We start from the raw sequence: 22,167 nt of genomic DNA, 5'->3' as shown, positions 1-22,167 counted from the left end.
AACTAATGAGAATTTATGAGACAGAAAAAACCATACTGCTTCAGGGGACATTTTGTTTTGAAAAACATTCATGGCCACATGATAAACACGACATGTCACAGCCAACACATTTTCTTGTTATGAATGTTTAACTTTGGTTCCTCACTAGGAAGATGCTGGGTACTCTCATTGGAAGGACTGTCACTAGGAAATCAAGGCTTGGTAATTAATATAACTCACTGAAATAGTTAGTAGTGTACAGTGATATTTATACATTTATTTCTGAAGTACTCTCTTCCATCTTATCATGTGCATTATTTCTATGGTGTCCAGAAAGAAAACTGTATTTTATTGATTCTCTCAGAGAGGTAAAGCGTGCCTGACTTCCTGCTAATAAATCTGCAACAGTACATGCTTACTTTCCTCTCAAAAAGCAATCAGCAGTGCCCAGACCCACAGCTCTACCCTTGGCTTCAGTCATAGTCTTCATATTTTTGAGTTCAGCTTCATGACCTCTCGTTAATTTGGACCTAGAAAAAAAAGTTGGCAGCCACAGATTGATTGATGGATTTTCTCTCCCACACAAGAAAAATTTGAGGTTTTCTTCTTCTTTTTCCTTAGGAGGCAGGGAAGCTACTTAGATAAAAGAGGTTTTGCCTCTTATGTTCTGGATATAGTTATTAAAAATCTTGCAACTTTATTCCTACTATGTCTGATGAAAGATAAACAGGAATATAAACCAGTAACTAGCTGGGATGAAAAAGAATCTACTGGTAATAAGAAGGTATGGGATATGTTCTTGACAGTATTTAAGCATGCAAGGAAGCATAACTAGACATACACCCTATGTTTGTTATGTACCACCATAATTCTTACTGCACAGGGCAGTATTTTGGTTTTGCTTCCTCCCTTCATTTCTCCATCATCCCCAGGAATGAGTCAGCCAGTCACAAAGCCACCACCTGCATGAACTCACCCATGTCACAAGTCACCATTAGACAGGTTTCTGGTCTTCACTTGCTCCTTCATTCCCAACTCACCAGAGCCAATCCATACCCCACCAGATGTGTTTTTAAACGTGGATTGCATCAGAAGGAGCCAGCATGCACTGATGGCCACTCAAAGTCATCTGAGTTTTACGTACAGGGGATTTATAACATGGGGATTTTCTAACACAGCCATGATCTGGTCAGCATTAGCCTGACACAGGGCATTTCGGGGGGGAGCAGATCCAGATGGATTGCAATGGGGATCAGGATAGATTTTAAGTATCAGTGTGAAGACAACTTGTTTCCTCAACAGAAATAGCACTATAAATATTAACTTAATGTTGATTTAACAGCTATTTCTCCTTGCTCTGCAGTAGCAGCTTCCAGCACTGATGACAGAAACACTCAGAGTTTCTGAAGTTCATATTACAGGGACAGAATAATTTTCCAGACTTGAAGTTTTCTGATCAGCACTGAACCCTTAAGCCTCAGCTGTCCCAGAGAGCCCAGTAGTGGCTGCAAGAACGGAGGCATTTGGGACTTGCATAAGCTGCTGAGCTCCAACACTCAGGACTCAAAAGGGTGGACTTCAGACAACTGTTTGAGCACCACTTGAGAGCATCCTCCAGCCTATTTTCTTCCCTGAGTTGCCCAAATTTTTTTCTTCTTCTTTTTTGCTTTTTTGGTTTTTTAGTTTTTTGGGGGTTTTGGTTTTTTTGGTTTACATGCCCTCCTCCCACACACACTTTTTCTTTTTATATGCAGTATTCTTTATTCTTTATACCCTTGGGATGGAGGAAAAGAACACGTGAACTACCAGTGAAGAATTTCATATCAGAGTTCAGGATGCTGTCTCCTAGCATAAACATGGGAATGAGAAACCCCACCTATTCCCAAGAGGAAACCAATTCAACCTTCTGCCTCTTACCTTCTGCTCTGTGTCTGTCATGCTGGCACTTGCAGCAGTCAGGCTGAGCATTGGGCTTTCCTGAGCTCAAAGCTGAACTCTCAGTCTCCCTGGCCCCTGTCAGCAGACGTGTCTGTCTTCATCTTCTTTCTCCAGTGTGGCCCAAAATTAATGAGAGCAGTTAATATTCTGGTCTTGATGAAGGGATCTGCACTCCCAGCCACCAGACCTGTCTGCTGGCATGGTAGGGTGATAGATCCAGAATCAATTTTCTATCTTAATGTCCAAACCACTGAAACAAACATAAAAAGGCAGGAGTCAAGAAACTGGATAAAAGAGACTTCACTCTGTCCTGGCCAAGAAATCCTTAATGCTTCATGTCATGCTTTCAAAAATCACTTTAGCCTAAGACTCACTTAGTGATTACAGTCCCATTTCAGCCCCAGATATCCAAGCAAAGCTCTGATGGAAGGTTTAGAAAAGGCCTTTTAGCCCAAGACAGGGAGATCAATCTGTTTAGTCTCAAAAGGGAATGAGCAGAAGGCAACTTGATTACACTGTCTTCACATGGGGAAGATAACAGACACTTAAAAGGGATTCTTAATCTAGGAGAGAGGTTTAACACAACTCTCATGTCTAGAAGCTGAGTTCAGACCAGTTCCAAATAGAAACAGTACATTTAAAAAAAAGGAATTTTACAAAAAAACAAAACAAAACAAAAAAAAAAAAAAAAACCCAAAACAAAGTATATAAATACATTTTTAAAGCCACCTATGTATATGGTTGTGACAACTGGGACAGTCCCCTTGGAAAGGACAGAGTCTCTGCACCAAGAGTGGATGCTTTGTGGGAGGTGCCCTGCAGTTACCCCTTAGAGACCCCCAAGAAGGAAACCCAGTTGGAATTTACCAAAATCTCACCCAGCAGCTCCTTCTGAGCTCAACCAAGCCCCCAGAATAGTTTCATTACAAACATGAACTCTCCCTTCCCAGCAGTGCTGCTACAGCTCTACTTTGGTCCAAATCTACCTGGATTTTAGAAGAGCTTGTGCTTTAAACCACACTATCAAAACTATCCTTGAATTGAAGAGACCACCCAAACCAGCCACTCCAATGCCTGTTTCACTGCATCAACACCTTACCCCAGCTGGGTTTTGTCTGCTGTTATCCTTTTACATGTACTTTTGAACTGGAACAGAAGCAATGTATTCACAGACTTCTATAGTGCCACTTTCCTTAATACTTCCACCTGCACCCGCCATCCCAGAGGCAGGAAAAGCAAAAGTGGGTTGTCTGGAAGCAGGCACAGTGGACAGACCCATATTTCACTCCATTTATGCACATTCACTCGTGCTGTGTCAAACAGCACCCATCATTGCTACCACCAGCTACAGAGCTAGAAAATCTCAAAGTGATTCAGAAATGGTTCAGCAAGAACTGACAGGGCTGCATGGCTCTTTCTCCATGGCACATTCTTACCAAACTTCTGCATACCAAGAAAACAATAGCACGAGTAACCAGAAAAATTAAATGCCTTGCTCCACAGCTATGAATGAGGCACAGGATATGCAGTACAAGTGGTTCCCCCTCTGCAAAGGTTTCAAAGGAAACAGTTTGCTCACTGACCAGCACGGGATGCCACTAATAATTCTGGAGGACAATGCTGTTTATTTATCAAAGCTGGTATTTTCCAAGGCATTTAAAGGAAAAATGTTTGTCTGGGAGGGGAGGAGGAGAGAAGAAGAGAGGTGCAGCACAAAAAGCTCTCATCTAGAATGGCCCTTTCAAACAGTGGAAGTTCCATGGAAGAAGTCCCTCCAAAAGGTTTTCATAAAACAGCCTCACACTTCCCCACCCCAAACCCACCCAACAGCACCAAACATATGGGTGCAGAGGGGTTTGTACACACGTGTACAATGCAGAAGGCTTGATCCATGAAGCATCTCCCTGTAGTTTTAACCTGCCAGCTCTTCTTGCTTGGTTTTGTCTTTTCAGGAGAACACACATACCTGTGTAGGGGAAAGAAATCACTTCCAGTGTCAAATCACCGCCTGAAAAAGAAAAAGCAAAATTTTCTCTTCCAGGCAGTGGCTAAAGGATACATGATCTGGCAAAGGAGTTGTGGAGAGAAGCAACACACTATACCAGCCACCAGCAACAAGCAGCTTGCCCTGCCCAGGCTGGCTGGGGCTTGGTCCTTGCACTGGAGCCCCATCGTCTTCAGCTGCAGTGAACTTCTCCAACAGAGCTGCAGCTGCTAAAATTAGGTGTGATAGTCTACTGTATTCATAGAATCATAGAATTGGCTGGGTTGGAAGGGACCCCAGAGATCATCAAGTCCAACCCTTGATCCACTACCACTGCAATTTGCTGCCCTCTCTAGCCCAAGCAGAGCTTTACTCAGTCCATGGGAGGAACATTACTGTTTTTAACTCAACAGAGCCTCCAAAGCGTGGGTCCCAGCTGGCACAAGACAAAGGCAGTGATAGCAGGTCCAACCAGGCAAGCAAAAAAAAAATCACCCTGCCATGTGTATGTTGGCACTTGGGGGAGTCATCCTAAGGGTTTCCCATCACCATGAAAGATCTCCCAGAGAGTCAAACATAAAACTTCCCAGGAAGCACCCAGAAATTCAAAAGGGGACGAACACAGCTTAGGGCAATACTCAACTTGCTGCTCATGTTTCTGACAGCTCTGTTGTGTCTGTAAGTTATAGGAATTTAAAGCTGGGAAAAGAATCTGTAAAGGCTGTGTGAGGCTGGAAAAAACCCAGCCCAGGAGGGTTGAGGTTTGGAGGGCAGAGAGGCTGAGCTGCAGGGTGCCACCAGCCAGTACAGGCATGGTGTGAATAAAACCTGACTGTGTGATCAGTAGATCAAGGACTTCCCATCAGCATGGTCAGTAGATCAAGGACCTTCTGGCCTCCCATGGCACATGGCCCCTGTCCTTAGATTGTTCATGAAAGAGGGAACACAGCTCAAACAAAGCCGAAGTGCCTGCTTTTATAGCCCCACTATGATAAAGAAGTTTCCCTCCTCTCTGCACTAACCCACCAACTTTATTATTATCCACCAACGAGATTAAAAAAAAAAAATTTAAAAAATACTCTTTCACTGCAAACTGAAGTTTACAGACAGGTTTTTCCCCAAAGAAAACAAGTTTCTGCTTTTCAGCCTTCCCCAATTAGGCTGGCACAACACATTTCTCCAGGTGACAGGAGCTCTGGGTTTAATGTAACCTACATACAGGCTGCGGGGAGATGTGGCCCTCCAGTGGTGAACATCGAGACACACAGCCATGGAATCATAGAATGGCTTGGGGTGAATTTTCTGTGTGTGCACATGGGCACAGAATTATTGCAGCGGGTGATGATTGCCGAGTCTGCTGAGTCTTCTCTCTCTTGGTGACATTTGGGGATGCCAGTGCACAGAAGAGATGAAATCCAGCCCCTGCTCCGAGTAGGCACATGGGTCCACCTAACAAGGGCTGAGAACAGACAGAAGTAAGCACAAATCTGAGGCACATGAAGCTTTCAGAGCTGTGAGGATTCTCCATTTGCAGCTACAGCTGAGCTAGCATGGTGTCCTTCTGCCGAGGAGCCCATCAAACCAGATGTGGGCTGTGCTATTCTCTGGCAATCAGGGCACCCTCCCATGCTGTCTCACCCCCAGTCTCTTGGCATACAGGTAATGTCCAAATCAGCAAGCTCAGAGTGGACACTGCCTTTGGGCTACTTCATGCTCAGTCCTGATCCCTGTCAGGACACTCAGTGTCTTATCACCTTTGCACTGAAACAGAGATAGTGTTGATGCTTGGACAACAGATGTGGGACAACATCATCACCCAGAAGCATTTTCCCCACTGTATGGGCTAGTTCTTACCTGCACAGCATAGGGATTATTTGTTTCTACTTCAGGTCTTTCAAGAAAAAAAAAACAGAAGCTAGGGGCAGGACACAAGCCCAGTAAAGACAAATCCATTCATACCTTGTGGCTCTGCCTACCACTCTTTTACTTTATGTGAGCACCTGGGCAGGGCCTGGGTCACTCTCCCATCCATCCTTTTGCCACCAGGACAAAGAGGAGATCTCTTGGAATAAGCTGGAGCAGCTCCTTCCATTTTGGGATGCTCCTGTCAGATTGTTGCAGGGCTCAGCTACCTGCACACACTGAATTGCTTCTCGAGTGAGCAGAGGAGGAAGAGTCTAAACCAAACCAGCAGGATTTGGGCACTGTCTGGGTCCCGACCCTAAGGAAAAAATTCAAAATGAGTTACAAAACAGCTTCAGAGGGAGTCCTGGTTTGGGGCTGCCTATCCATGGGAAAGGGGGTCCTTTGAGCACCCACCCCACCAGCACCCATGGCTGCACCCATACCTGAGCTCCCTCAGCTTCTCTTTCCAGCCTCTTTTTACACACAGCTCTTATTAGAGCGATTTTGCAGCAATTCTTCAATATAGCAGTGCCATCTTCAGGCACAAAGCCCACCCTGCACACCTCTGCTGAGGCTGAGGACCTGCCAGGGAGCAAGCATGAGGCAAATTGTGGAGCAGACTCGAGTCCCCAAGGGTACCAGCATTTGACTTACCATTTCCTGACTGGACATCAGAAGAAAGCTTTTTACTATGAGAACAGTCAGACATTGGAATCACCTCCCCAGAGGAATGGTGGATAACTCCTGAAAACTTTTAAGACTCAGATTGACAGGGTACTGGGCCATGTCATCTGAACTGTGTTCCTAGAACCTACCCAGAAAGCTTGGACTAGATGATGTCTGAGGTCCTTTCCAACATGGCATTCTGTGATTCTCCTTCCAGCTTTGATGTTTTTAACCAAAGTGGAACCAGAGCAGACCCCACTGAGCCAGTCCATCAGCCCCTGATCACTCCTTCACTGAGTCCCATGGCCCAAAACACAAATTACCAGGTAGAATATTCACATATGAAGAGTAACTTCTCAGTAGCAAGTACAAGGGTCCTACCAGCTGAGACCTTCCAGGCCAAATATTTGTCCTAACTCTGGTACTCCCATGGAAGTAATTTGATTCTATAGCCCATATGTCTGAGCATCAACCAGAGATGAGCTCTGGCTCTCCTCTATAGCAGACAAGCCTTCACCTCAGCTATTTGCATATGGACCTTTGCCCCCAAAGAGTACCAAGATGTCTGTTGGCCTTAGACACAAAATCTTGCATGCTGCAAAACCCCAGTGGCACCCCAGTGAGGGCTGTGGGCTCACCAGCTGCCCAGACCATCCTGCAAAACTGGGCATTCACCTTGCAGGGCACCATAGGGGGTGGTACAATGGGATGGTCTTGGCACAGCTGAAAAGCCTCTGTGGTCCTAAGGCTCAAAAGAAAATACGGAAGAGCTCCCTACTATGAACAGGAGATTCTGGTACCTTACAGACAAAAAAAAAAACAAAAAAACAACACTTTACCTTCCCAGCCATCTTTTCTCTTCTCTTGTCAGCAGATGTTAAACGCAACTCTTCTTGCTGCAAATTGGCCCCAATTTTCCACTAAGCAGTTTGTTTAAAGAAAAGCCTCCTTCCACAGGTAAGAGCTACAATTTGTCACCACTCAGCCCAGCAAGAGATAATTCCCCATCAGTGTCACATCAGCCTGCAGGCAGCAAAGAGTGTCCCATCCTGCTAGAAAAACCAGGAGGGCACAGCACCCTGCAGGACACATCAGCTCAAAGGTTCTCCCAGTTTGGGAAGCAGTGCTGCTTATATTAGAGCCTAAATTGGTTAATAAAGCCCTGAACTGCACAGAGTGAAGGAAGTAAGGGTGAATTACAGCTTTCAGCTGGATTCCCTGGGTCCTGCACCAGCTGCTCCATCACTCTGGGCTGGCAGTGCTGAGGTGGGGCAGCCCTGCAGCTGTCTTGACCTCCAGCTGGCTGCAAAAGGCCCTAAAGAGCCAAAAAAACAAACTACAGCTGAGAGCAAAGTGGGCTCAGGGTGCTCTATCCATGATGCTTTCACCACCTCCTTTAGCAGCAGAGGAACCAGCAAAGAAGACCCCACCTTCAGGCTCCAGCAGGATTTGCTTTGTGGCAGGATGATTCCCAGGGCTCTGAAAATATCTGTGGTGGGAAAGTATTTGCATAGATCAGACAACACAGTGTGCCTGTGCTGGGAGGGGGGAAGCTGCTGCACTGCCTTTTATTTCCCCACTAAAGCTGTTTTCTCCAAGACTGGACCAAACCCAAGGCTCAGCATCTCCTAATGGTTTGGTATATCCTTAGAGGCAGCAGCTCCCACCAGGATCTAGGAGGAATTTTTGTCACCTGAATAAATCTCTGTGTGCCAGGGACATGGCAGCACCCCAGTGACCCTTGGCCGTTTATACATAATATGGGGACCAAGAAGGACAAACCTGCAGATGTGCAACCTACCCCTTTTAAGCATTCCTTTCCAAGGTCTAGGTATTGCTTCTTGGTTAAAAAGAGGAGTGGTTCAGAAGCAGGTAAGGGACTGTGTCTGACAAAGAGCATCTCAGAATTTGGGTGGTGACTGCTTAATCCTGGCAACACCACACTCAAATGAGACAAGACTCAGAATCGGTGGTTTCAGTGCTGTCCTCAGGCTGAAAATGTGCAGCTGCTCACTCCTAATGCAGCACCATCAGAGAAGGTGACTGATTTCCTGCAGTGCTCAGGTCCTGGAAAAAGCTGGGTCTGAGCCCTCTGATGGTACCCAACCCTGGCTGGAGGTGGGCACTGAAGTACCCAGTCCTGGAAAGTGTTTCTCTGTGGCTGCTTTGAGAGGCTCCTGTGCAGCAGGGGAAGTTCAGCCTTTTGTGAATAGTTCTTTTCAATACCCCTAAATGTTTTCAGGGGATTTTTTTCAGTTTCTTCAGAGAAAGGAGTCCTGAAGAAAAGCCCTGGGGGTGAGTGAGAGGAGGATATTTGCATTATAACCAGGATTTGTTGTAAGAATTCCCATTTTCCTGAGCTGCTACCTGGTTCTTTCACTTCACTTCTGCAGCATCTGGAAGGGGCCCTGCAGAACATCATTATGAAAACAGTTCCTTGCACAATATTAAATAAGGGAAATAAAGACAGGAAAAGGCCCACAGGCAGGTTGGGGTGCAGACAGTGGGCTCAGGGCAGGACAAGTGACTGCCAAGGTTTGCACATCAGGTCAGTCAGATGGGTCCAGGTTCATCCCAAAGCTACGGCTCCCTCCAAGAATCTGATGTTTATATTTTTTTCAGGAGATTGATGGTGTCAGGAACCTTTCCTTAGTAACTTCCCATGTTAACACGTAAAGAAAACAGCATACATTCAGTAAGAATCTATTTGATTCAGTAGAAATAGATCTTTATTAATAACATGCACATCATATGTATATTTAAAATACATATACATTTTTCTACTATTCACTTTAGAAAACAATTTCATAAAAACCTTTAATCAGGTCCCAAGTTATTTTAAACATTAAAAAGCCATTTTTTTGTTAGAGAACCAGTAGGTATTACTCCAATTAAGTGGTGTATAATCACCATGTATTAAACATAATGCAGGCTCATGCATTTCAATAGAAATAGGTGTTCCCTTTTCTGCTTTATTAATCATGTCAAATATATGAGGACATACTTGACAACACCTGCCACAGTTATTATATGCAGTTGTGATTCCCTGCTGAGAGCGCACTGTACAGATTGAAAAGCTGGAGACAACTTTTTTACAACTTTTTAAGTTCCCATAAGGGGCACCTGGGTAGATAACCCAGACCCCAGCTACGACAGAAACCAGAAAAACAGAATTTCATGAAGAGCAGAAGAGGAAAGCAATCCAAAAAAGAGAAGAGAAGGGTAACTTGCCATATCCCCCCAGTTTCCAACACAAACTGAGGTCAGAGCTGTGCTTCCAAGGCCCTGCTGAGTACCAAACCGGGTCTGTATAGAGTGCACAGACTTATCAGCTATAGATAGATGGGTTGCAGATTTACAGAACATATACAAAGGCTCTTATGAGGATGGGACTTTAAGGCACGAGAGTCCATACACTCAGCACATTCATTGAAAACAAAAGTTCAATTTACAGTGCAATATCAACGTCTTCAAGAAGTCAAGCGGCAGCTCAATAATCACTTTCACCAAATAATGAGGCAATTGAGGAGCATTTCCACGGTGCACAGCAGCCCCAGCCCTGCTCACACTCACACACATGCTGAGCGTGGAGCACACCAGGAGCCTCTCTGGTCTGTGCAAAGAAACTCGGGTGACAACTGAAGCAATTCCAGGATCAGGGTCCTGCTGTCTGGGGGTGCCTGCACCAGGTGGGACAGGCAGAGATGCTGCCTCCTGCATCCCTCTGGCCTTCAGGTTCCAAGGCTCTAAAAGGTGGGTGACCCCAGGCAGGCACCCCCAGCCCCTCCAGGCCTCTCACCAAGACACCCTACACCCCTGCTGCACCCCAGATCAGGCTCTTTGTTGTCAGCCAGGCTGGGAAAAGTGGCACAAAGAAAACTTCACTGACTGATACACTAATTACAGCCAAGCAGACTGCTGTTCCCAGATGAAAACCAATTGTCCTAAGCTAGTCATTTTCAAAATTATAAGCTACCATAACCAAGTCTGTCCTTGTCACCCAGCTCGTCTATATGCTCTCTGATGAACATACTATCTCCAAGGCAACCGAGTCAAAGGGAAGGAAAGACTTTCTTTACATCCAGTGCAAACATAGCCCCTGTGTGGGAGTTCCTAATGCAGTCATAATAGAATATATATATATATATGTACCTCTATCACTGAAAGTTGACCACCTACAGACAGATTCACACATCAGAAGCCAGAAAAGCTGAATTGTAACTACAAACCCAAAAAAGAAAAATCACTGTACATAGCTGTCTTAAAAATGCTAGTACCCAGCAACTGGGTGTTAAAATCAGTATATAATTCAAAATGCGTCAAATTAAATATTTTGGGACTAACTTGCGATCTTATCATAGCTTTGTGCTTCTTTATCATCCCATAAACTATGGGTTTTAAGCACTAAAGTAGAATATTTCAGAGCCAGTTTCCAACAGCACAAATCACTGTGCAAAGCACAGTAAGAACCGTCAAAACTTGAGCTGACTTAAAATATTTTGTATTATGGACCCGTGATTCAATTTCATAACAAAAATTCAACCATGAAAAAAAAAAAAAGCTTTTTAGAAAGGAATAACCCATTTTAACATCTTCACGAGCAAGTATAAATAACAATAACAATTAAAAAAAAACAATGTTTTTTGTTCTAGAAAGCAATACATGAGGAAAACATGAGTAAAATATCAATCTCTTTCACAGGTAGCCCAAGAAGTTTTGTTGTGTGATCCAGATTTTTGTCTGGTTTATCCATTCAGTTATCATAACACCTCATCAGAGAAGCTTTCAATGGGCAAGAAATTATCTGCTTCTTCCAGAAGGCAAAGAAGTTACTTTTCAAAGACGAATCTGCCAGGGTCAATGGTTTAATTCAGGTGAGGTTAAAGGCTTAAATCCTACCAAGTTCTCTTATTCCATTAAAACATTATTAATTTTACATTAAAAGTTTTGTTTATCCAGGCCAGAACCATCCTATGAATATAATAAAGTAGGCCAGCAAGAAAAAGAGGGAAAAAAAGCATTTTAGCATTTTATGTAGCTGCTAGATCATTAGGAAATCAGGCAAAAATGGACAGGAGGAAAAAAACAGGCACAAAACAGATCACTTCAGAGCGGAAAATTACACAGTTTGAGAAATCAGGAGAAGGAATTTTCCTTTCCCACCCACCAGTTCCTAACACCCCCAGCCCCTGTGCTGCCATGAGGCACACGAGGTACCAGCAGAGCTCTGGAGATGCTGACACCTCTCCCAGCAGCCACCCAGCCCATCGCCCACCCAGCAGATGGGTCTTGCTGGCAGGATCCAGGCTGTTCCTCACACCTCATCACCTGCCTGGCCCTCCTCACCCAGCCCCTGCCCAGAAGGGCACAGCCACTTTTAGCTGGAGATTTTTATGGCAAATGTGAGCTTCATCATTCACCTGGTTTGGGGCTGGGACACGCAGAGGGCTGGCAGGACCCTAAACCACACGCAGCCAAACAGCTCTGAATCCAAATTACACTGACCAAGGGCTTAAAGACACCTTTTGTAAGTATGTATGCCTTGTCTCAAAATAAAAATAAAAACCTGAACATTCCTTGTGACTGACAGCACCTCCCAAGCAGCCCTACCCTGTTTTCCTAGCCTCCCCATCAGACCTGTGCTGCTTATGTTCTCCAGTCTCCAGGTTAACCTGGTTTTGAATTACTGATGCCTTTTTTTTCATTAAAAAAAAAAAAATTATCTGAGTTTCACTGTTTCCTTCTGTTCCTACTGATATCAGAGTTAACTTTGCTCCTCACACCCCCTGCTTTTGTCTTTCTTTTGTCTGTGTTTTTCTTTCTTTGGCTTCTCTCTTGCCCTAACCCTTGAGAGCTGTGGTGATACGTGCAACATACACGACTGGGATGCTCTAAGCAGGCTTGCAGGAGGAACCCTACGTGAAGCACATCCCCAGCAAGCAATGGTATTTGTTCATAGTATAAAATAACATCAGCCATGTCTGCAGGAGCAAAGCCTTTCAAAATAAAAAATTAGATTCTTAGATACAGATCTGCCTCCAGCTGAGCGTGCACTGTTATTTACTTTGCTTTACAGCTTTCAAACAGTGATAGCCAGTGAGGCAAAGCCGGTTTCTTCACGGCAAGCCAACAGACCTGGAGGTTTTGGATCATCTCATGTATTTGTTCAGCAGTTCTGGGATGCAGGTGAACCTCAGGTGTATCAGTAGTGGCTAGTTTACAGGTTTCTTAATCCCATTTCCCCAGGTTATAGTGCAAGCTTTGCTTTCTACCCCATTGCTGGAGCATCATCTTTTACCTTATATTACTCTTTGGTATTTTCATGCCATAGCTTTGGAAGCTATCAAACTTTCCCACTTGTAGCCATCAATTTGCTGAACATGTCTCATGTCATAGCTTGTGAAATATATATATTTACATATTTTAAGGTTAATTCCCAGATTGAAATTAGACATTTCACTGACTCTAAAGAACTATTACTAATGCTGAGCAGTTTCATCAGGACATCCTCTGAGGTTTTCCTAGCTTCTGTCACATACATTCATTCTCTATCTATGAGAGTTACCAATGGTTTTCTGCCTTTTATGTTCCACCTCTGACCAAAGAACAAATTAGCATGCAAAGAAGTACTGAGGAAACAGCCAGGGAAAGAATCAGATGAAGTTAAGGAAACACTGATGACGAGCTGAAGAAACAATCTTTCCTGCAAGTCGTTCCAGTCTGTATTAAAATAGCAAAGCAGATACCAGCTAAGAGATACTGTAAGTAGAAGGTGAATGCAATTATTTCTTTAAAAGCTAAAACAAAAGTAAAACAAAAACAAAAAAAAACCTTGCAAACCTCAGTACAGGCTGTCTTGTAAATAGCAGGCGAGTTAAGTCTCTGAAAACCCTAAGCAAAAGACTGTATCCTTTGGCACTGACTCCTTCACGGTCAAAACATTTCTCAAAGAAATTTTCTAGCTATACCTTTACAGTAAATAACTTGCATTTTACTCCTCACTGTCAGACTACTCCACTGCCTTGGGGGCTCCTGAATGGCATAATTTAACTGCAAAGGGATTCGGAACGTCTGTATCTACACACAGATAAATTAAATGCAGCTTTTGTTTCTACAAAACACATTGCACGCAGTCTCTGCGGGTAAGGACCTCCGTATTGCACCAGCTCTGTGTGTCTGCCAAGGTACTTCATAACCAGGGGGTTAAGAGTGGGGACAGCAGAGTTATTCAAAGTCCCTTCCACTCAGCTCCCAACACCTTTGATCACAAGTAGACCCGCAATTAGTGCCTCATCTTAACACCTCTCAACAAGCAGTTCAAGCATTCGGAAACAAACACCAGTGGGTCTAACAGCTACTTTAATTCATTTTATAAATAAGCAATTGAGAATTTTGCTCCAAGTGGCTGCTCGTGTAGCCCATCCCGTAGACGGCGTTCTCTGCAGAGTAAGGCACGATGCGATACGAATGCAGCTCTTCATAATAGAGTGACTGGGAACAGCACTCCTGCACCATGAACTTCAGCCGTTTTCGTGCGTCAGAGTAAGCAGTCCTATAGCACGGAGCCTCCTTAAAGTATTCATAGCTCTCCCTCTCTGTCTCTAGGTGAATCTTCCTCAACAGATTGTTAATTAATACAGACCTACGGAGATAGGCTTCAGGGTCGTCCAGGAATCGGAGTTTCTGGAGAGAAAGTTTTAGAATACAAGTCCGGTCCTCGGGTAGTATCAGGTGCTGGGGAGTGAAGAGCAAGCAAAGGGGGCTTTAGCATTGAGGAAGGAGACTGGGAGAGGATGGGGTCTGGAATGAGAGAGCTACTCACTTTTGGACAATACTCATAGTGATCTTGATGTAAATGTTCTTCTTCTGCATATTTCCTCTTAAAGTAGGCTACTTTCGACGTCGTTAATGTCTTTGGTAGGCCCCGATCAGATCAGCTCTGCCAAAAAAAAAGAAGATAAAAAGGCTTGGTAATGCTTGCTGCCATGCTGGCTGTAACATCGTGATCCAGGGTGTGTAGGGGATGGAGAGGTGCAGAGGTGAGACGCAGCCAGGACAACACTCAGCCTCAACCTGCAACCCTCAACCCACTTTAAAAAAAATAATGGAGAAGCTGGCAAACATGATGGCATTCCTGAGCCAGCACCCTGAGGCTTGCCAGTACAGCAAGCTCTGCTCCAGAGTGACAACCACAGCACTGGCCACTCACTGCCACTGTTGGGCAGGGTCTCCAGGTCCTACAAACCAAGTGGGGTGACCCCTGGCCAGACGCAGCTTTGTGCCTAAGCCTTGAAGGTCTCCGTGCACTGCAGGATGGACCAGGATGGGGTCACCCATCTGCAGAACAGGGGTCCCTGCCACTCGCTGGGGTGTGGGGCGGGCAAGGAATGGATGATTATTACCACACTCTGTGCACAGAGCCCCATGGCTTCCCTGAGGAAACAATACAGAGCATCTTCACTAGATGGTAGTGTTGTCCCAGAGAACCAGGAAAGCCCCAGCTCGGTTGGAGGATGATGGAGAGCTGGTATGGTCTCTGGGTTGCTTCAGTTTTTCAGAGCATACAGGACAGAGGCTCAGCCTGTGAGCTAAGAAAAGGAACTATTGGGCTTTTATCCTGTGACCAGACCCAGTGCAGGTTCTGCTTGCTCAGAGCAGAGCAGAGCCCTGCAGAGGATCAGGGCTCTCCACACATCTGCAGCCCAGCCTGGCTGGCTGCTCTGAGCTCACTCATCTCTGTGGAAAGGTGTCATGATGCTAATTTAGCATCTTCACTGGTGATATTCTGTCTGGTGAACACTGGGGGTCTGTGAAAACCAGGACTGGTTATTCACTAGAGAGTGTGAGGAGGTATGTGCATTTGAGGGTGGCATCATCACCTCCCAGTCCCACTCTTCTGTAAGAAATTTCTGTTGTTTGCTTTTAAATTCATTACTTTTTTAAAAGGCAAACTAGAGAAAGAAAGTATCCAGAGCCACTTTGTAGAAAAACTCAAAGACAGGCCCTGTGGGATATATTTTCTTCCCCAAACTGAGATCTCCTCACGGAAGCACTTGAAATTGAAGTTCTGAGGGCTTGGTTCTGGGATGCTTCTCTGATACAGCAGGAAAGCCAAATAAAAGAACTGCATAGCCCAAACACAGACCTCATGTCACTGGAAGAATCCTGCCATGGGACACGGGTGGCTCCTTGAGTCTTAGCTGCAGGTGGGAGTGAAAAAATACCCACACAACTATTTCAGGAACTGCTGGCAACCCTCCTTCCCTGGTAGGAAGGAATAATGTGCTCTCTCTTCCTTCCTCTGCATCAAGAAGCCACAAGAAGGAGCTGAAGAAGAAATCTCCTCATAAGAGAATCTTCTTCTGTTTTCTCCCTGTTTTCTCCTTCAAGCCCGTGAGAAGGGAAGTTTCCCATAAAGAATGTTAAAAATCTGGGCAAAAATCCTCTCGGTTTGGGCATTAAGACCCCATTTGGAGACCCCATCCCCACTCTGGGACCCAGCTTCACACAATCACATGCAGCAGCAGCATTTCCCCAGATGGGCTCAGAGAGGGACCATGGCTCCTGTGGTGGGACAGCCTGATCTCTAAGTCAACCTGGAAGGCTGCACACACTCGAGGGCAAGATCCTCACAGCTCTGTTAGCACCAAGTAGCTGCAAACACTGGTGTAAATCCATGTGCTGCAGCTTTCATTGCTAGCAGGTTTTATCCTACTGTTTGAATAACAAACAGTAATTACAAATTACAGAGCCTGGACATCCTGGACAATTAATTACTCTGATATTAGGTTCTCCTAATAAGAAAAAAAAAGAACAAAGCCAATGCTGTATTATCTGAGCACCTTCACAAATGCATGTATCCTCCCAGTGTCATAGGATGGGATAACATCACAGTTTTTCTCACACTACTCTGAGGAAGACAAAGGTACAGAAAGGTAAAGTGACATAATCCTGGCCACACGGGCTATCAGTGATGGGACAGGAGCCAAACTCAGCATACAGGTTGATGACCTACAAGCTCATCCTTCCCCATCAGTCCCAAGCCTTTTACATTTTAAAACTCACTCCCTCTATTCAGGGCAAAGGCTGGAAGCACAGAGCTAGCACTGCCTGTGTGCAGCACAAGCAGAAAACCAGGAGAGGACAAGACAGTCAACCCCAGGGTGCAGAGCATTGCAGCTCAGCCCTGCAGCTCCACCAGCTCCCTGAAAACCTCTCCCTTGCTTCCTCTGGCCACGGGAATCCCTCTCCCTGCTCCAGAGAGGGAAGGTGACAGTGGGATGTTCAGTGTTCCCTAAGCATGAGTGGTCCTGGAGACACCAGCAAACAGCAGGGAACCAGGACAAGGCAAGGAGCTACTGGAGCCCTGGCACCCTGACCCTGGGGGCAGGGATGGGAGCTGTGTTTTGGCATATGCCATGGGCTGGGGCATGATGCTGGCTGGCAAAAACAGAGAGAAAAAAAATGTATTTTGCAGAGGACAGGCATGACCATCTTGGCAGTGTGTTCATTGAGTATCCAACTGGCAGCCCCTTTCTGGGGTTAAGGTCAGCACCAGCCTGGGACAGACCCATTGGGTACAGGGGTAAATTCCTATGTTAAATTCCTATAGACCTTACATCTGACAAAGCAGCAAAATTATAACAATTCCCACTCCCCCCAAATTTGGTTTATAGCAAGGAAGGGAAACAAGCAGCAAATGAACAAGAAGAGCACCTCTGGGCAGTAAGGTTGGTTTCAAGTATGTTCCCACTTGCCAGTGGAATGCTACACTCCAAGAGCAAAGTATCTACAAGCTGGTCCACACCATGCTAGCTGTTAGCCAGTTATAGCAATTCCAAACCTGCAGGGCCCAGGGCACCCATTTCCCCAGCCCAGCAGCTCCCACAGGTTGTCACCTCACTCTGGGAGCAAAGAGTTGCAAACACGGCAAAAAAAACCCAAAAAAAACCCCAGAGCAAACAAGTGAGCTGAAAGCAAGCAAGACCCATCACAGGGCTTCTCCACATAAGCTCAAGGTCTGCTCTTGTTCTCAGTGTAGCTGACATCTCACCTTGCTGTTACCATCATCTGTTGTGGCTGCTGCTGGTGATGCCCAAACATCTGTCTGCAGATGCAGGGGTACAAAAACCCTTGCTCTGTTCTCTCAGCACCGATGCTAAAGCCTACAATGGACACTTCTCTCTGCAGGAGGCTTGCAAAGCCCAAATCTTTCCCTAATACTTAGCTTGAAAGTCCAAGCAGACTGGCTCTGTGCGTGCCTCAGGGCTGCTCGTCTGGGGTTACACGGGCGTGCAAGGCTGTAGTAATGCCGCAGTGAATCAGACCTTTGGTGTTTTGTTTAAATATAAACATATTCAATCAGTGCTTTTTGTGCAGAAGGCTATTCTCCCCAGCCAAGTGTTTTGACAGCTCCAGCAAGGTGCTATGAGTCACCCCCTCTGCCTCGCTCAAGCCCAGAGACAGATACATCTTAATCACATTACGGGTTCTTTTTCTCAGCCCTACACCACAAGCTGAGGCGTGGGGCCAAATCTCCCCACGGGGACTAACCAGCTGAGCCCTGACTGCCAGGTTTGTCCTTCCAGCCTGGAGGAACCTTGGAAAAGTGCTTTCAGCAGCCCGCCAGCTGCGAGCCCTCCCCAAAGCTACCCGAGGGCTCACTAAAATTGCAGCAGCAGCAGTGCCAGGGCTGGGGGAGGGCAGAGGGCAGGGGGTGCCTGCTCCCCCCATCTGGTGTTTTCACCCGGCTGGTGTGTGCCTGCTCTGAATGCATGGCACATGGGAGCAGGGCAGCTGGAGATGCCATTAAGGCTAATGGAAGTTTGAAGCATAAATCCCACACGGGGCAGTGAGGGAAGAGACGTCTCTGTCTCAAACCCGGAGCTCTCCAGTGCAGCTTGGCCAGGGCTTTAATTGTACTTTCACAAAAACAAATTGTGCCCCGTTGCTGTTTATTTCCCCGGGAATAATCACAGTGCTTTATGGTGCCCACAGTGTTATTAGGTATGTTTGGACAGAGCGCTATCTTATCTAAATTGGACTGGAAATAGATTTCTAACACGGCAACATCACAGTCGAACTGTAAATGGCAAATTCTCCTCATCTGGCACCCGCGCTCCCACATCACCCCAGTGACAGCAGCCCCTCTTTGGCATGAATTAATGCTGGGTGATTTCCATTGGGCTGCAGGCTAGCCCAAAGAGCAGCCAAGTTTAACAAATGATTGAATGGTTAGGAAAAAGAACCAAAAAAACCCAACAACAAACAAACAAACCCAAAGCTTGTGCTTTTCCAGGCAATGGAGAGGGATGTGCAAGCCCTGGGTCTGCACAGCAGCCCTGCCCTAGAGCTCCTACATGAGACCTTGGGAGCATTCCCCAACCTGTCTGTGCCTCCACCTCTCCTACTTTCCCTTGGGAAGAAAATTCCTCCCCACTAGCACCGTGCTGCAGTGAAGGGAGTTGTGCAAGCAGGTGCTATCGGCTTGTTGGTGCAGAGGTCTGCAGGGGGTGAGCAAACGCTCTCCCTGGCCCGGCCAGAGCTGCTGATGCTGTGTGGAAGGTGGCGAGTCAAATGTGCTGCTGCCCTGCAGGGTTTCTCCTACCAGTGCAAGGGAGGGAAATCAATATGCAAGCAAGAGCTGGCTGAGACTGAAACGGTTTCTGAGCAGCGCTTGCACACACGGGTAGAAAAGCTGAGGCTTCTGAGCACACACAAACTGGCATTTATTATCAGCAGGAGATGTGACTTTGACATGGCAGGAAATATCATCATGTCCTTGCAACTGCTGTCAAACTGCAGGGATAAATTCCCCCGTCTCTAACCTTAGCAGCACTCGCAATTAGGGAGTGCTTAGCTGCAAACCTCTGGTTTTTTACACTGCTGCATTTCACCTTTGCCGGGAGCAGGAAAAGCAGCTGATCCCATGATGGGATTCCCAGTTGATAATGCAAAGCTACCAGACCACAGGCAGATGAAGATGTGGATCAAAAACACATGCCAGCCCCAAGATTTCACACGGACTGCCAATCGATTGCAGCCCTTCCCCAGGGTCTTACTCCTCGCTCAAGCAGAGAGAGCTCCCTTTAATTGACCCATGGAAAGGAGGTGACCCACAGCCATGCTGTTGTCTGCTGTCTTTGCACTTTAAAACTGCCTTTCTTTTAGCTTGCTAATTGCTTTGCAGATCTCCCTAATTGCAGGTTCTCTCTGGGCAGAACTATGTGCGAGGCACAAGCATCTGAACAGCTCTCATGAGTACAGAAAGACACGAGACTTAGTGACTGACTGACTATTCCTACCTCACTCCTTATAGTCCCACTGCATTTAGCAAAATAACAAAATCATATTTCCAGCTTCAACCTCCTTTCAACAACAATCCAAGTCATTTCCCTCACTCAGAAGTCAACCCCCCTGAAGACTGCAAACTTGTTAGTTACCTGAGGATGCGAAGTCAGTCTGCAAAGGGCCTTTCTGGGATAATCTCAGCAGCTCTGGTAAGATTTCCTCCTTGCAGGGGCTCAGCAAGCATTTCTGGCAGCACAGCACTGCTGGAGGGTTACCTGTCGTGGTGGATCAAGAAGAAACACATTTGGTTCAGGTGGCAAAGTCAGGACATAGAGAGCAAGCAACGGGACTTTGAGAGGAGAGTGCTATTTCAGCAGCCCCACAGGGCTTAAGAAGAGGAAAAATAAGAGTTCTGATGTCATATCCAATTTTCTAACTTTGTCCTTGCTCCCCAGACTCCCTTTCAAACATCAGGAAAGGAAAACAAAACATTAAGAAAGATCAGTTCAGTAGTATAGCTCTAATCCTCTTGGAGCCAATGCTGCACAAACACAGCTTGCTCCTCTAAATATCCGGAAGTTTCCTGAGCTAGAACACAATTACTGCCCTGAACACCACCTCTTAAAATGGCACACTTATTTTCTCCATTACATCTTGTCAGCCTTGGAGGAAAGCTATAGGGGTACTATTAAAACCACACCATTATTTTGAGTCGTAGAGTTAATTTACCACCACACACCTCCACACCCCCACACTGCCTGCAGAGTAATACAGGTCTGGGGAAATTCAGGTTTGCCATTTTTACTTAACACAACTATTGCAGCCTGCAATAGTTTCAGTGTTTGCCTTGCACACAATACAGTCTCTAGGCTGCAGGTAGACACAGCAGGATCTGGCTGATGCTCTGCCTTCTGGAGGGAGTATTTAGCATGCTGTAATAAGAATATTTTCCACCCCAGAAGGAAAAAAGAATCACAGATATGCGTGTGCATACCCAGGCTGCACTTTTGCACGTCTTTGCAGAGACTCTTGGTGCTTTTTATGTTCATGGCTGAAAATAAACAGATCTAAAACCTGCAAGAGAGAAAGAAGCAGGGAGTGTGGATGTGTGCGCACTTGTGAGCCACAGCTGCAAGACATCTATATTTAGAGAGTTGTCTCATCCCAGAGGATGACACTTCTCTAGCAGGCAATGAAAGACCAGCTATGGCTACTTTTCAGAGTACCTGAAAAGTACCTCCCTTAAAAAAAAAAAAAAAAAGATTACTCTGAATAAAATGTCCTTTCCCAGAGCATACTGGAGCCCTGCAGAGCAGCAGGCACCTGTGCCCACATCCCTGCAGGATGAGCCAGGATCCTGCCCCTCAGCTCCTTACCCTCTTCCACAGTGCAGCAAAGCCGAGAGCTCACAAACAAACACAAAACTTAACTCCATGCCAACAGCCACCTGCTAAAGCCATTTGTGCAGATCCCACCAGCTCGCTGACACAGCCAGCCCCAAGGCTCGCTGTCCCTTGCCACTGCCAGCTCCGTGACACTCACCCGGAGAGCCCCGGCTCCGGCGGGAGGGGTGCTCCCTGTCCTGCCCTCGATGCTCCCGGAGTCGCCTGCTGCTCCTGGAGGAGGTGGTGGCAGTGGTGGTGAAGGATGTGGTGGTGGTGGTGGAGGTGGTGGCAGCTCCTGCGGGTCCTTGCAGCCACTGAGGAGCGCATCACCTCCCGGCCGCAGCCCGCGGAGGTGGGTTCCCAGATGTTCCCGGCGCGGATTGGTCCAGCGGGAGCAGATGTTGCCCGGTTGCTAGGAGCGTTGCTAGGAGCGTCGCTAGGAAACGGTGACGCTCTCCCCATCACTGGAAAGACTCGCGGCGGCGGGGAGGGACAAAAAGAGGGAGGGGAGAGGGAGGGGAGAGGAGGGGAAGGAAAGGGAGGCGAGGGGAGGGGAGGGAAGGAGAGGGGAGGGGAGTATAAGAGAAGAGGAGTGGAAGGAAGGGGAGGGGAGGGGAGGGGAGGGGAGGGGAGGGGAGGGGAGGGGAGGGGAGGGGAGGGGAGGGGAGGGGAGGGGAGGGGAGGGGAGGGGAGGGGAGGGGAGGGGAGGGGAGGGGAGGGGAGGGGAGGGGAGCAGGGTGGCAGAGATCCCGGCATCGGGATGTCGTGCCATGGGCTGGGCCGGGCCGAGGGACCAGCAGGCTTCCCGGTGAGCCGGGATGGAGCAGATGGGACGTCTCAGAAGCAGGAAGGCAGTGAGGAGCTGTCTGGGGCATCTCGGCAGGGGCTGGGATGTGAAACCCTCGAGCGAGGAGAAGTGAGCAGCCCTGCTCTGAGCTTTAGGGGCGGGGGGGGAGAGGCTGGAGGATGTATGGAGTGGCTCGGCAGTCACGGGTGTGCCGTGTGCCCACGGAACCACGG

The 22,167-nt window shown here is 46.8% G+C and overlaps 1 protein-coding gene across 1 annotated transcript; it reads right to left on the bottom strand.

The window, feature by feature from the left end:
- Positions 1-13,816: 13,816 nt before the first annotated feature.
- Positions 13,817-21,609, bottom strand: LOC139796670 (SERTA domain-containing protein 4-like). Its single transcript, XM_071745047.1, has 3 exons — positions 21,478-21,609; positions 14,295-14,384; positions 13,817-14,206 (listed from the first exon to the last, which is right to left on the bottom strand). Exons 1-3 carry the CDS (start codon positions 21,607-21,609, stop codon positions 13,832-13,834), a joined length of 597 nt encoding a protein of 198 aa, XP_071601148.1. The 3' UTR covers positions 13,817-13,831.
- Positions 21,610-22,167: the final 558 nt, after the last annotated feature.

The sequence above is a fragment of the Heliangelus exortis genome, chromosome 5 (assembly GCF_036169615.1).
Source record: "Heliangelus exortis chromosome 5, bHelExo1.hap1, whole genome shotgun sequence".
Lineage (NCBI taxonomy): Eukaryota > Metazoa > Chordata > Aves > Apodiformes > Trochilidae > Heliangelus > Heliangelus exortis.
Note: the sequence above shows the minus strand (reverse complement) of the source record. Positions and strands in the feature narration are given on the sequence as shown.